A 15541-nucleotide genomic window follows, 5' to 3' on the forward strand; every position below is an offset into this window, starting at 1 on the left:
TTGATTTCAAACCATATACGAACTTATCAGCGGCCCTACGTTCGTGCAAGAACGAGAGAACCACAGCCAACTACGACCATAACAATTATTGAACACCCGTTAGTTCACCGCCTACTATACTAGAAAGCCTAGAGGGTGCTTGTCAAAAATTCCAATATGGCGGAAATAGTAGTGACAGTTTGCGTTTGTTTGTATTGTGGAAATTGAGTTTTTTGAGGATTAGATGAATTTAGACGGTTTAAAATCAAGACTTGAGGTTAATTGCATAAGTTATTTTTGTTTGCTGCCGTTCATAAGTTTTTCAAGTCACATTGTAACAGCAATTCAGAAAAAAGCCCAACCGTGTCAGTTTTTTACTTTACAAAAAACCGGACCTAACTCAACAGTGGTTGAACACTTTGAAGTGGAATGATTTTACTCCAACACTATACTCAATGGTAAGTACCAGTGCTTTCTAGTACAGTAAACTTATTAGGTACTTGTTACATGCACAGGTAGGTATGTGAGTTACATTTTAAAGCATCCTTCAATGTGAGAGCAACAAAAATGTTCTTGGTAATAACATAAGAACCATTTACCAGTTTTGCTTACCTAGTTTCAAGGATTTACAGATTTTCTTACATTGAACAGTGTTTAAACTAGTTTGCTGTGTGTTGTACTTTCAAGGACAAATGTTCTAACCAATTTGTTTAGGCTGGACTTGATTGTGTAGAAAACTCACAACTTGCAATGAACTACATAAAATAATAAAAAAAAACTTTTTTCTAATTTTGGCATATAAAGTGACACTTTTCAAAACTGATTAGAGTGACAAAACGTTTTACTTTATGTAACTAGTTACATAAAGTGATACTTTATGTAACTAGTTATGAAATGTTCATTTCATCACTCCCTGTTTTTATGCATTTCCGTAGAAACATATGGGCGACATCCATCATAACATGTCGTTGTCACTGTTTATACAAGGTGCTATGAAAGTGAATATTTGTGTTAAATCACTTTAAAAGATGGTTTTTACCGCTTTTTGGTCAAAATTAAAAAAAATTATGTATGCAACACGTTTCGACCTCGCTGCGCTCGCCCTACAAACATTCATTCGTTACACAAAATCGATCTTTTCGTAACTGGTTACATAAATAGCTAGTTTCTCACTGCATCTGTATAGGTTTGTGTATAAAACGAAAACCGCTAACGCCGCCATTAAAAGTGACATTTTAGGCTTTCTAGTATAGAGGGCGGTGGTTAGTTCCATATGTGCAGTATTTGTGTACACAGCACTGTTAGTTTGTGTTTGATCAAGGAAAAGCAGCAACCTGAAAGCTGCTTGATCACACTATTGAATGATTGAACCATCCTGAACTCCGAAAAATAACCAAAATACAGGGTGTTACATTTTTGAACTAATTTTCGGTAAAAAAGTGCATCAAAGTAGTTTTTGCAAATATCTCGAAAACGTTTAGATTAACATAAAAACTACAAGAGTGCAAAATTGTTCCTAATTGATCACTAAACCAAACTACGAAACGTTTGAACTTCAATACAGTGCCCTGTATACAGGGTGTGTCCGAAGTTGTTAGTGGATCATTATTTTTGCTCACCCTGTAGACAATTTTTTAGGTAAAATTTTTTAATCTACGTGATTAAAAAGAGCACTTTATGACAATTTTTTTGAATGGTTTAACCACCCTGAACTCCCAAAAATAACCAAAATACAGGGTGTTAAAGTTTTGAACTGCTTGGTTTCGAAAGTGAAACTTTTAAAGTCTATTTGGATGCTAGGTGGTAATATTTGTTAGTATTACGTAAATGGGTGTTTCACTAAAAGAATTATGACACCCTAATTACGTGCTTAAATCTCTTTAAATATCAAGTAACGGCCAAGTAGTATATTGAACTTCCGCGAATTGCATTTATCAGCGTTTCGAACCAGTTAACGTTAAACAGTATTGCCTCTATACAGTGTGTCCGTAAAGTATGGAATAAATTCCATTAAAATTCAGGGAATTCAGGAATTTGTGCCTAACTTAATTGACAGTTGACGACCAAAAGCGATTGAAGTGAAAAGATAGCTAAGATTGTAAGAATTCGAAAAATATGCCAGTTTTGCTTTAACCTAAAATAACTCAGTTATTTTCACAGTTACAATAAAAGGTCACTGAAGGGAAAATATAGTCCAGGTCAAAGGATTTTCTACGGTATGTTTAAAAAAGGTCATGTGACTTGACCGCTAGAGAGCGTCAAAGTCAAGCTTTTTGACAATTTTGACAGTTTTTTTTTTACACAGCGTTGGAGATTTTTTCCGGAAACTAAAAGTTGTTTTTCACTTTTTTGGGACACCCTGTACTCAGTCGCTAATCTGAGACACCCTGTATCAGCCTGATACTCATTTTGCCCCAATTGTCACTGTTTTGGGGATGATCTGAAAATTATATAAATTTTGACGGTTTTCCGAGCATGGCACCCTTAAAAAATGACACTTAACGTCATTTTCGTATCGTTAACCTGAAGGAATTTAGACAATGGAAGTTTATTTCAAAAATTCACAATTCTTCTCTAACTAAATTCAAAGGTACCACAGCCTTTAAATTTTTTGACAATCTTGGTTTTTAATTTTTCAAGGACAAACGGTACTTGGTACCAAAAAAGGCATTAAAGGTAAAAGCTGCATCCCCTCGAGGTGCGTTTGTAATAAAAATTTTAAATCTCTAACTTGAAGCGTTCCTGAGATATTGAACAAAAACTACAAAAAACCAAGGTCAACTTTGACGCCCTCTAGCGGCCGAACCGGGCAACTTAGCCGTGTTCGCTCAACGTCACGTGAGAACACCATTTATTAAATTTCTTTTGTTATATGGCTCGTATATACAGGATGTTTCAAATAAGCGAGTTATTCACGATTTTTTGGAAAAGATCGATAGACATTTTACATCAAGTGGGCCTAGAATTTGACGTAGATTCCGATAAAAAATAGGTCATCCCATTTAAGAAATTGAAAGTTTGGTTTGATGCTCAAATTTGGGACACCCTGTATACTAATCAATTATATAGGAAAAAAAAAACTTTGCGACAATAAAATATCAACCTAGGATATGCTACATTAAAAATACTCAGAATCCATAAATACAACAAAAAATGGTGATTCTCATTTGAAAATGTCTGTATACCTATTTTTTTTTCTAAAAAAATACACATTTAAAAATACTAACATACGTGTCAGTCGTGAGCATTTTTTTAAAAGTTAATTCTCTGAATTTTAATCGAATTAAAATTGGACACACTGTATAGACAGCGGCTAATGGCTACCAGCCAGGCTGCAAAAGAGATATCCTTTATAAGGTAAAGAGTACTATCGTAAAACAATCGAATTTCCCCCTTTAACCTATCATGAAGTTATTACGGCGATAAATTGAAAAGTAATTTGATCAACAGCTGAACAGAAATTTTCTTTTTATTACTGCATTAATTAATACTAACGCAACAACTGTCAATTTACTAAATGGTAAACGAGCATGACATTTGCGAGCGGATACTGAACCCCCATTTATTAAAAACTTGTCTCCCGACCCAATAATAATAATAATATATCCGCGAACAAAAATTAAAAATCTATTTATTTAATATGTAGGAATAGGAGCTTAAATCATATATATTGCAAAATGCAGTTCGTTTTAATGGGTATGCAAATCGGTTATTCAGCCGTTGCGAAAGGTGGATGATTGTTTTCAATATACGGGGCGTGACAATGACAAATGCAGTGGCACGAATCAATTTCACTTTAGCAAGTTGAAGGTTAATTTTGTAACGTGGAAGAAAATGAAGGAAAAGCTGGTTTTTAATTGAATCCTTACACTCTGGAGAAGGTCGTCGGAAGCTTAATAAGTAGGCACGGATTTAATTTGTTTAATAATTAATTTTCACTCAAGGAATTTTCTTTAACAAGTAATAACAGTATTGGTGGGCGACATGTGACGCCTTCGTTAACTTTCCAACTCGACAAGACATATGGCAAATTACACGCGGTCATGGTTGGATCGAATTTCGTAATGCCATAACGTTTTACTTTTATTTGTTTAGTTTACAGGAACCAGTACTTTCCGCGCATAACATGTCATCAATTGTGACATTTTTAGTGAAAAACTTCCAGTTTTACCTTCTGCAAAGAAGGACAACTTAAAACTCTTTTCTCTTCTTTCTATTACTTTCTTCTACAGTTTTGAAACTTCCATACTCCTAGGCACCGCCATAGGAGATCAAGACCCCCACGGCAGCACTAGAGGTAATTCTCGACCTCACACCGCTCCGCATCATGGTGAGAAGAACTGCTTGGGGAGCACATCTCAGGTTGGATAAGGCCGGATTTAAAAAGAGAGCACACAGTGCAAGGGACCCACGGGCAGAGCACCCAAACCGACGAAATCATCAGGAAGTTTAGTTTCGAAAAACAATTTCGAACGGAACTGAGCACCAAGATAGATTGGAACAGAGAATCCATTCAAACATTAGGAAAAAATACCATAATATGATATACGGACGGATCTAAAACTAGCACCAAATACTCCGAACCCATGGGCCAGTTCCCTAGCATTTTTCAGGTGGAAATTCACGCCATAGAAAGATGTATTCAGTACAACCTCGACAGGAAATACCGGAACAAGAAAATTGCGATCCTTTCCGATAGCCAAGCAGCCATCAAAGCGTTGAGCTCATCTAACATCAACTCGATGATGATTCTGGAGTGCTTAGGAAACCTCAATGATCTAGGAAGGAACAACAAGGTAATTCTCCCCTGGGTTCCGGAGCACGTCGGAGTAGAGGGTAACGAACAAGAAGATACTCTGGCACGAAAGAGAGCATCAGCGCCACTGATAGCGCCAGAATCATTCTACGGCCTTGGAAAAGCAAATAATAAAGCTGAAGAAGAACTGAGAGCAAAGCACTGGCAAAGACTTCCAGGACTGAGGCAGGCCAAAGATCTCCTCGGCAATTTTAACCGAGCAAGATCGAAGACACTGATTAACCTCAGCAAAATTAGTCTCAAGGCATTAACGGGGTTTTTAACGGGTCATTGTCGACTCAGAGGACACCTACGGAAGCTAGGCCTAGAAGAGGACAGTACCTGCAGGTTCTGCGGAGAAGAACCAGAAACACCCCACCACATCTTGCTGGATGCTGTACGCCACAGAAGATTAAACACACTGGAATTATACCAGCTGGCTGTGGAAGAAATACCTCGAACAGACCCACTCAAGATCCTGAAATTCCTAAACCAACTAAATCTTGAGGGGCTGCTATGAACAAGGAAACCTTCAGATAGCAGAAGAAGATGGGGTACAATAGACCTAATCAGGTCGCAGTACATCTGTCACCATCCACACCTACCATTACCATTATCAGGCACTGCCATACTCTAGCGTTGAAGATCTACACAAACATATGTCACATACTTTCATTTATCGTATAATTGTCGTAATTAACTGGAAAGTCTTTGAAACTGTATTTTCTCGCAAAACAGATTTTGGTCAAAACTTTTCCCATTAATTTGCCCGTGTAACATTGCACTTTTACTTGCGCGTCACATAATTTTAACCGCGACTTTCTATAAGTTTGATTAGATTCACGACCAAACTCGTTAATTCACGTTCGAACTCGATTTCCATTCAATGCTGTTCGAGTTTTTTCTTGTCGAAAAATGGCCGTTCGTTCTTCATTCACCATTGTGACGTCACTGATGACAGAAGGAATAATGGCGCAACCGTTTGATTTATACCCTGGTGCAAATTAATATTTAACATGGAGCACAATGCAGACATTGATTGATGCCTGTCCTGGATTTAGTACGATTTGAGGGAAAGTGGAATTGTTTCTGGCTTAACTGATCATTGATTTCACTGGACTACCAACGCTAAGTGTATGATGTACCAGGTCAATGACGTGCAGAATCTTTACGACGCTTTTTGAATTATCTTTTATGTACAATAATAATTTCCTCTGCTTACCAGCTTTGCAATAAACAAAATCTCTAGGCGTAATCGTAAAAGCACTTAGATCTGGTAAATTTATAGCCGGATTTAGGTAATGATTTTCCTCCTACGTGCGACACTCCAAACTATCTAAATCTTTTGATATACGACGAAGAGAGGTTGAGATAATTTTCTTCCTTTAGTGCAATTCTCCCGCATTAAGCGCACCTTTATAGTCAAGTGTAAAACTTTGAATTAGTCATAAAATAGCTTTAAAATTTAGTCTCGACCATAAAACTAATATCGTTTTATGTGTAGTTTATCCTATTAGAGAAGATCGCTGGTAATGCCATTTTATAGTACCACTGAGTGATAAAAATTTGGTTTTTAAGAAGTGAAACTGTAAAGTGAGTTATCGAGCGTCATCTACATACACAGTGGACAGGAAACGATTAATTACTCCTAGCAATAGCATCCCAATTAAGAAAAATTCTGAAAACAATCATTTAATCCGGTCCGATGCGGCCTTTCGTCGCCCGATAATATCTAAATTACATTTTAAAATCCGCGGGCTTGCAATAAATAATCCGGCTTTTAATTAGCGCATAAATTGCAATTTTTCCAGGGAAGACAAATGTGGGACTTGATTTATAGTTCTGACACACCGATTAAGGATGAAATTTATAATTTCGATTCTTGGACGGGCGTAACCCATACGTCCAAAAGACAAAATACAACGTGTAATGATGATGACCATCACTTATACGGTGTTAATCTAAAAATGTCACGGACGAACAAAGGTGATGTTGGTATACCCTTCAAATGTAATTTAAATTTTACTCAAGTGATAGCATTATTGTTATGAATCATTTGATAAATGAGAAAAAAAAATCAGAATTTGGTGCTATCAAATGTGTCATATCGCCAACACACTGCTAAATAGCTGCGTAGGTTGTCTCTCTATTTTAGTCTAAAATTTTAAAGCTTCTGCATCTTTAGAACTAGATTGCTGATCAATCATTGAAACTACTCAATTTGGTTTTGTAGCACAATTGTCAGATATCCAAAGTCACGAATTTGACAGCGATATTATTTCATATTCAGATTATAAGTGACACGACACGGAGCTTATAAAGTGGAGCACTCATATTGTACTCGGTGGCTACATTCGAAATCATGCATCTTGATAAAACGACCATACATGACCCTGTTGTTGCTCAATAAAATCACATGGTAGAGTTGCAACTAACCGTGTCACGCTACGCTGGTCGGCGGTTTAATTTCAATAAAATATGTTTAGGTAAGTTCCACGTTGACAGGAAACGAGAAAAACGATCTGAACACTCGAGGGCAATTTCTCTTCACCAGATGTAAACAATAGGCAATTAAGACTTAGATGGGTTCGATAAACTGATCAGTAAGGGAACAATAACGTAGCAACTTTTTTTTTAGTTCCACCTAGAAAGAATCTAAACTGCTTTTAAAATCTAAATAAACAAAGATACTTAACATTCAAATCACGTGCCTCATTAAATAATAATAAACATGTTACATCTACACAGTTATATCGTCCAACGCTTCGCGTTCAGTTTACTTTCACTTGTATTATTTTGTTTAGTTGCAGGCACACGACCGCCTACCCATCAAGATTAAGACCTTTTATAATTGTTAACCTGTTTAGCGCGTTGCCTAGTTATTTTTCTGCAGGAAAAAACACTTGCATAATTCTGTTCCAGTGTAATACTGAATGATTGTTGATCACGTATGTAAAAATGCATTCACCAGTTAGTCATTAGGAAAAGTTGCAAACAATGCAATTTTTATCAAAAGTGCACATTTGGTAAATTTTTTTTTTGCTCCATAAGAGTTCCAATGCACAGCAAAGAGTATATTTATAACAATAAAATAACCACTTTGAACTTTTCAAAAATTGGAAAATTCCATTTTATGTCAAAATATTACTGGTTGACTTGATGACACTAATATAATTATCTATCTTTTTAACGTGCCAGAGGCCTCTGGCAGCCATTTTGAATTGCCAGAGGCCTCTGAAACCTTTTTAAGCTTACTATGAATTGTTTTTAACGTGCCAGAAGCCTCTAGCAGCCATTTTGTATTGCCAGAGGCCTCTGAAACCTTCTTAAGCCTACTATGAATTGTTTTTAACGTGCCAGAGGCCTCCGGCAGCCATTTTGAATTGCCAGAGGCCTCTGAAACCTTCTTAAGCTTACTAAAACTGTTTTTAACGTGCCAGAGGCCTCTGGCAGCCATTTTGTATTGCCAGAGGCCTCTGAAACCTTCTTAAGCTTACTATGAATTGTTTTTAACGTGCCAGAGGCCTCCGGCAGCCATTTTGAATTGCCAGAGGCCTCTGAAACCTTCTTAAGCTTACTAAAACTGTTTTTAACGTGCCAGAGGCCTCTGGCAGCCATTTTGTATTGCCAGAGGCCTCTGAAACCTTCTTAAGCTTACTATGAATTGTTTTTAACGTGCCAGAGGCCTCCGGCAGCCATTTTGAATTGCCAGAGGCCTCTGAAACCTTCTTAAGCTTACTAAAACTGTTTTTAACGTGCCAGAGGCCTCTGGCAGCCATTTTGTATTGCCAGAGGCCTCTGAAACCTTCTTAAGCTTACTATGAATTGTTTTTAACGTGCCAGAGGCCTCTGGCAGCCATTTAGAATTGCCAGAGGCCTCTGAAACCTTCTTAAGCTTACTAAAACTGTTTTTAACGTGCCAGAGGCCTCTGGCAGCCATTTTGTATTGCCAGAGGCCTCTGAAACCTTCTTAAGCTTACTATGAATTGTTTTTAACGTGCCAGAAGCCTCTAGCAGCCATTTTGTATTGCCAGAGGCCTCTGAAACCTTCTTAAGCTTACTATGAATTGTTTTTAACGTGCCAGAGGCCTCTGGCAGCCATTTTGAATTGCCAGAGGCCTCTGAAACCTTCTTAAGCTTACTAAAACTGTTTTTAACGTGCCAGAGGCCTCCGGCAGCCATTTTGTATTGCCAGAGGACTCTGAAACCTTCTTAAGCTTACTATGAATTGTTTTTAACGTGCCAGAGGCGTCTGGCAGCCATTTTGAATTGCCAGAGGCCTCTGAAACCTTCTTAAGCTTACTAAAACTGTTTTTAACGTGCCAGAGGCCTCTGGCAGCCATTTTGTATTGCCAGAGGCCTTTGAAACCTTCTTAATACTATTAGTATCTATATATTTATAACAATAAAATAACCACTTTGAACTTTTCAAAAATTGGAAAATGCCATTTTATGTCAAAATATTACTGGTTGACTTGATGACACTAATATAATTATCTATACTATTATTATCCCTAAACTATAAACACCAATATCTGATAAGTTATCTGGTTAGTAATGTAGAAATAAGAAACCTAAGGACCAATACTCTCAATCTGTTGCAAATCTTGGACAACGAGGATAGTTTAAGGTTTAAAATATACAACCTTGATTGACACTGCAGGCACATATTTAAGAAGAATCCGTGGATCAAACTAAACGAAATCTTATGTGGACACTAATGCAGAGATACATAGAGGCAAAAAGTAAATAATTTTCAGAGTAGTATATAATCTAAACTGTATATAATAATGTCATAATTTTCTTGTGGCCAAGCCTCAATGACTCGATATCATTTTTAAAATTTCTCATTAGCGGCAAGTTGTTGGACAGCAAGAATGCCAGAGCTTCAATAGACTGATCTCCAATTAAGGCGAGCAATATTTATACAGGATCGCAACAAAAACTAATACGTTCGGGTGACCGTTTGGACTTAATTGGCCCAACACTATGGGGCAGGTACAAAAGGTTCTATGCAAAAAACCGTACAAGGATAAATCGATTCGCCCGAAGGACAGGAAGAAGAAGCCGTTTCTTTCGTTTGATTAATCAACCAGACCACGACTACTAATAAACAAATCCGGTCAATTAATAATAAACTTCGTGACCAGCTGTTCCCTGCTCGTGAATACCAGATCCCGTCGTGACATTGACTTTGGTTTTCTTTTTCAAGAGCAGCCTTTACTTTATTTAGTAATGCGAGTGAAATTGTGCCCGCGAGAACTAATTTCACTTTTACAGGGTAAACTGATTCAAAGTTTCGTTTAAAAGCAATTTCGTGGATTTCAACGTTCGATGAACCTCCTCATTAAAATTGTGTCATGTCACCGATCTAGATGGTGGGTTTTGGAATAATTGCTAATTAGACTAAGGCACAATTTGCACACAAAGCTCCAACCATATTCATAACAAACATTAATTCAAGCGTGGGCGAGATGCTCCCTCAACCGATTTTTTTTTTCCAGGACCTCCAATCTGATCTTGTCCTCTGGCGTTGGGAATGTTTGTACCGGTGCCTCTTTGACCGGTCATCCATGCTGAGAATACGATCGTTATCTCTTTTAAATTTATCGGTCTGCTTAGATGTTTAATTCGTGTAAATATCACTAACGATTCAGATGTAACCAGTGTGATAATGTACTACAAACAAATAATTTAAGGAAGGTCTGACGATCAGAAATTCATCAAATCAAACGTTTAGCATTCCTGCTCTAGGCTTAACTTAAAACAGCTCAAGGTTTCTAGATCAACAATATTATGTTCTCATAACATTTCTGTGAGCAAATTGAAATTATATTTCCAATTCAATGTTGTCACTGCATAAGAAATGTATAAACTGCAACGTCAGCAGGAATTATGTAAAGAAGAAAACAACGTAAACCTTGAAATAGTGATTTTCAATTTACTTGTTTCCTCGGGCAAACAACGTTCAGTATACCTTGATCTCGAGACAATAACCTCGTCAAGATATTACAGAAAGCAGCAGATATAGGTTTATCCCGAAACTACCAAGGCGTAGAAGAGAAGAAGTTTACTACTTTTAGTTTAGTGCAATTTTAAGAGTCGGAGATTTCGAAGACAAAATCAAAATTTTCGAAAGTTTTGACATTTTCACATTTCCGCCTCTACATTGTTGACGCAACGTTAGATTTTCTCATAAATGATTTTTTTCCTGATTACCATGACGTACCATATGAAGGGTGCACGGGAAAAACAAGCTAAGTCAAATTTTGAAGTTTTTGAGTACAGCAGTTTTATCTCTAAAATCGTTGTTAACTGGTCACCTATACGCATTAGAAACATAAATATTTTTTTATATATAAAGTAGCATGCTTTTTTATTTAATATAATAATTACAAGGTGGTTGTTGAAGAAGATACAAAAATAGGTCTTGACTTAGCCTGTTTTTCACCAGATTTATATTATAAATATTAAATTCGTCAAACTTAAGTAGCAAACAAGGTAATTCATAAATTAAAATGTATGTCAAAAAATAATTAGTTGAAACCTTGTTTTTTTTTTGTTGATAAAAAATTATTAAACTAATTAGTTACTAAAAAGATTGAAAGGTAAGTAGGTCATTCCCGTGTACGCCTATCCTAAAATATGTTCTATTAGACGACGTAGCTCGTTTTTCTTCTGACTAAGTTTGGACCCTGTATAGCATCGCTATTGTCTATCGGGTGACACTGTTTTCTCAATTTGGCCAAAAATTGACTTAGCTTGTTTTTCCCGTGCACCCTTCATATGTTATGATTCAGTCTTGCAATTTCCTAATAATAACGAAAACTGTGTTTTTACAAAGAGCTCCCTTAAAATAACATCTCAAAAATCCGTAGAACGGTCAAATGACCCTAGTCCACGTGATTGTCTGTCAGTGACAAACTGTCAGATGATGAAATGAACGCGCTCTAAAAAGCTGATGATGGTTGCTAAAGTCTTTTTATTTGATTTATGATAATGCTACGTTGTAGAGGAGGAAGAGTGTCACGGTAGAATATCATTTATTTTGAGTTATTTCACCAAGGAAATCAGGAAAGACTCAGAAGAGTGCCATAAAATAACATAAATCAGTGTCACATTCTGACACTGTCAACAAGTGTGTCACAAAGTGTCAACTGACTTAATAAATGAGCTGTTATTTTTAAGGAACTCTTTATGAAAAAAACATAAATTTTCACGCTTTCGTACGAAACAATTTGAAATCAAAGTTTTATTTTTAGAGTTCGTATTGAAAAAGTTAAGTTTACCTTTCCGTATCGATGGGTGGCATCTCTGGTTGTGGCCGCCCAACTATCAGTTTCTAGTCGGGCCCTCTCTAAAGCTCCCGTGATCGAATCGATCCTGGACCACTCTCTGACGTCATGGTCTCGGAAGGGTGAAGACCCTGTCGAAGGTGGAGGCGCCGCCACTACTTCCATTGTATCGTCCAAGATCGTCGTTTGTTACAATTCCAGAATGTGTTCAAATTTAGTTCTTGGCTGCTATTAAGATTGCCCTGAAAAAAGTTCAAAACTTTGTCACTTTCTTAGTTTTGAATGAATCCACAAATTGTTCTGAACCCACTATCATTGATTGACAGAGATGGGTTAGCAAAAAAAAATTACACAAGTTTTTACCTTTTTAAACTGACATTCGGACAGCCTTTAATGAGCAATACACGATGTGAGAAACGCAAAAACAATTAAGCGTCAGATGTTTAATTCATAAGGACGCAAGTTTCCGCAACATGTCGCAACATTCTCGCTTATCGAAGACGTTGTACCTCATTTTAAGCGAGCGAAAACATGAAATGGGATGACACATTTCAGTGTAATATTTGAACTGTAAAATCCACAAGGCGTTAACCGGACCTTGTTAAGTCAAGTGAAGAGCACGAGTCGAGACCTTCTTCTTTGCTATTTCAACCATGGTCTGTTCAGTTTGTCTAGCTAAAGAAGAATTTAACCTGTCACATGTTTTGGGATGTTTTGACACGCTACTAAATTAGTCAAACACAAAAAAACAATATAAGATCCCTTTCTGTTTGAACTTGACCGCCCACTTTGTCAAGATGGACTGATGAATCGTTCCCAAAGCATGTTGCGCCAAATATTCAATTTTTTTGCCTTAGACCTAGAGACCTTCTCCTCTGTGGGAATTTTCACTCGACTACATCAAAAAGCAATTTAAATGCTAATTTGAAAAATACAATTTATTCACCAGACGTATTTTTTTGCGCGGTCATTGCTCAGATCTTCAATCAGTGGAAACGAAATTTGATCTTTTGATTTAACCGAATGTTGTAACTTACACATTTCCAAAAAGTTTCCAAGATACACATAAATACACTTTTTAATTCACTAAGCAAAGCACAGCAAAAATATCGTCAAGTATCCACTAACACACGTGTTTTAGTCACGACGGTTATTTGCAGACTGAACGAACATGGAAAATCATATTGTGGGTCAAAATTGTTAATACTGAGTGAATCAACTAAAAAAACCAAGAAGAAATAATTGAACTATCACCCTGAAAATGACTCATGTGCTTCGCACAATCACACCTCATTACTAACTAGTACAATTTTGAATATTTTAATCCTCCTAATGAGTAATCATCGTGCATTTAATCAATATTGGAGCCACACTGTATAAGCCAGTTAAAACAATATATTTGTGTGAACTAGCCAAATAAAAACCCACACGACCGAGCAATATAAGGCAGAGACAAGTTTATTATCTATACATCAGTTTAGCCGTATGTTAATAAACAAAATACGATTTTTGACATGTTTAAATCGACCTCAACAGGTGTACGTGTTCGAGTTTCGCCGAAAGCCGCCTCAGAAAATTCATGAGATTTTTTTTGGGTCTTTTTTTCCCTGACAAGTCGGACGTAAATCACGACCTGATTTACGACTTTCAATCAGTCTTTTGCTAATTTGATTTTCATGAGACGTTTATGACCGTTTGCACACGGGGTCATTTTTTTAAGCAAAAAAGTAAATACATGTTTTTATCAAAAATGCCATTAAGAGAAATACGTTCAGAAACGAGATAACAATGTACGTGAAAAGTAGTGGAAATTGCAATGTATCCGGAGTAGGAAATTGTAATTAATCAAAATAAACCATTTTAATTGGTTAGGCAAGTTTAGTCAAGTTTTAAGCTTGTAAAAATTGTGTTTAATGTGCCAAATGCATCTAGAAGTTATTTTTAGTTGCCAGAAGCCTCAGAAACCCTCATCAGCTTCGCAAGAAATTTCTAAAAGTGCTACTAGAGGCCTCTAAACAGCCATTTTTAGTTCCCTGAAGCCTCTAAAACCATCTTAAGCTTATCAAAATTGTTCTTAAAGTGCCAGAAGCCTCTAGAAGCAATTTTGTATTACCACAAGCCTCTACAAGTCATTTTTTGTTGCTAGAAATCTCTAAAACCTTTTTAAGCTGGTTATGACTGTTTTTAAAGTGCCAGAAACCTCTAGAAGCCATTTTGTACTGCGAAAAGCCTTTACAGGTCATTTTTAGGTCCCAGAAGCCTCTGAAACCTTCTTCAGCTTCCCAAGAGACTTTTAAAAGTGCCAGAGGCCTCTAAACAGCCATTTTGTATTGCCAGAAGGCTCTGCAAGTCGTTTTTAGTTGCCATAAGCCTCTGAAACCTTCTTCAGCTTCTCAAGAGCCTTTTAAAAGGGACAGAGGCCTCTAAAACCTTGTTAAGCTTGTAAAGACTGTTTTTTTTGCCAGAAGCCTCTACAAGTTATTTTTAGGTACCAAAAGCCTCTGAAACCTTCTTCAGCTTCTCAAGAGACTTTTAAAAGGGACAGAGGCCTCTAAAACCTTGTTAAGCTTGTAAAGACTGTTTTTTTTTTGCCAGAAGCCTCTACAAGTTATTTTTAGGTACCAGAAGCCTCGAAAACCTTCTTAATCATGTCAAAACTGTTTTTAAAGTGCCGGGAGCCTCTAGAAGAAATTTTGTATTGCCAAAAGCCTGTACAAGTCATTTTTAGTTGCCAGAAATTTCTAAAACCTTTTTAAGCTCGTTATGACTGTTTTTAAAGTGCCAGAAACCTCTAGAAGCCATTTTGTACTGCCAAAAGCCTCTACAAGTCATTTTTAGGTACCAGAGGCCTCTGAAACCTTCTTCAGCTTCTCAAGAGACTTTTAAAATGGACAGAGGCCTCTAAAACCTTAAGCCTGTAAAGACTCTGTTTAATGTGCCAGAGGCCTCTACAAGTCATTTTTAGTTGTCAGAAGCCTCTGAAACCTTCTTAAGCTTCGCAGTTCAAATACTGGTTCAGTTGAACTGCAACTGGTAGTTGAACTTTCCCATAAGATATGCATTGCTATCAAAATGACATTTCTGACTTGAACCAGGTTCAAAGTTTGAACCACCATTGTACAACTGGGCCTAAGAGACTTCTAAAAGTGTCAGAGGTCTCTAAAACCTTCTTAAATTTGTAAAGACTGTTTTTAATGCGCCACATGCCTATTGAAGCCATTTTTTTGCCAGAAGCCTCTGAAACCTTCTTCAGCTTCCCAAGAGACTTTTAAAAGTGCCAGAGGCCTCTAAAACCTTCTTAAGTTTGTAAAAACTGTTTTTAATGCGCCACATGCCTCTTAAAACCATTTTTTTTGCCCGAAGCCTCTACAAGTCATTTTTAGTTACCAGAAGCCTCAGAAACCTTCTTCAGCTTCCAAAGAGACTTTTAAAAGTGCCAGAGGCCTCTAAACAGCCATTTTGTATTTCCAGA

General features: G+C 36.9%; 1 protein-coding gene across 5 annotated transcripts in view; it reads right to left on the reverse strand.

The window, feature by feature from the left end:
• LOC145728050 (uncharacterized) overlaps nucleotides 1-15541 on the reverse strand; it is a 69764-nt gene that overhangs the window by 16093 nt on the left and 38130 nt on the right. For 4 of the 5 annotated variants that reach the window (XM_081977980.1, XM_081977979.1, XM_081977987.1 and 1 more), the window contains exon 3: nucleotides 12064-12311. In XM_081977980.1, the coding sequence (XP_081834106.1) occupies nucleotides 12064-12234 (171 nt within the window). In that variant the 5' untranslated portion in view covers nucleotides 12235-12311. Of the gene's footprint in view, nucleotides 1-12063; nucleotides 12312-13106; nucleotides 13201-15541 lie in introns of those variants that run through there. The other variant, XM_081977981.1, reaches the window with a different exon arrangement.

Source organism: Ips typographus, linkage group LG4 (genome assembly GCF_016097725.1).
Source record: "Ips typographus isolate SLU linkage group LG4, UJ_Ityp_2.0, whole genome shotgun sequence".
Lineage (NCBI taxonomy): Eukaryota > Metazoa > Arthropoda > Insecta > Coleoptera > Curculionidae > Ips > Ips typographus.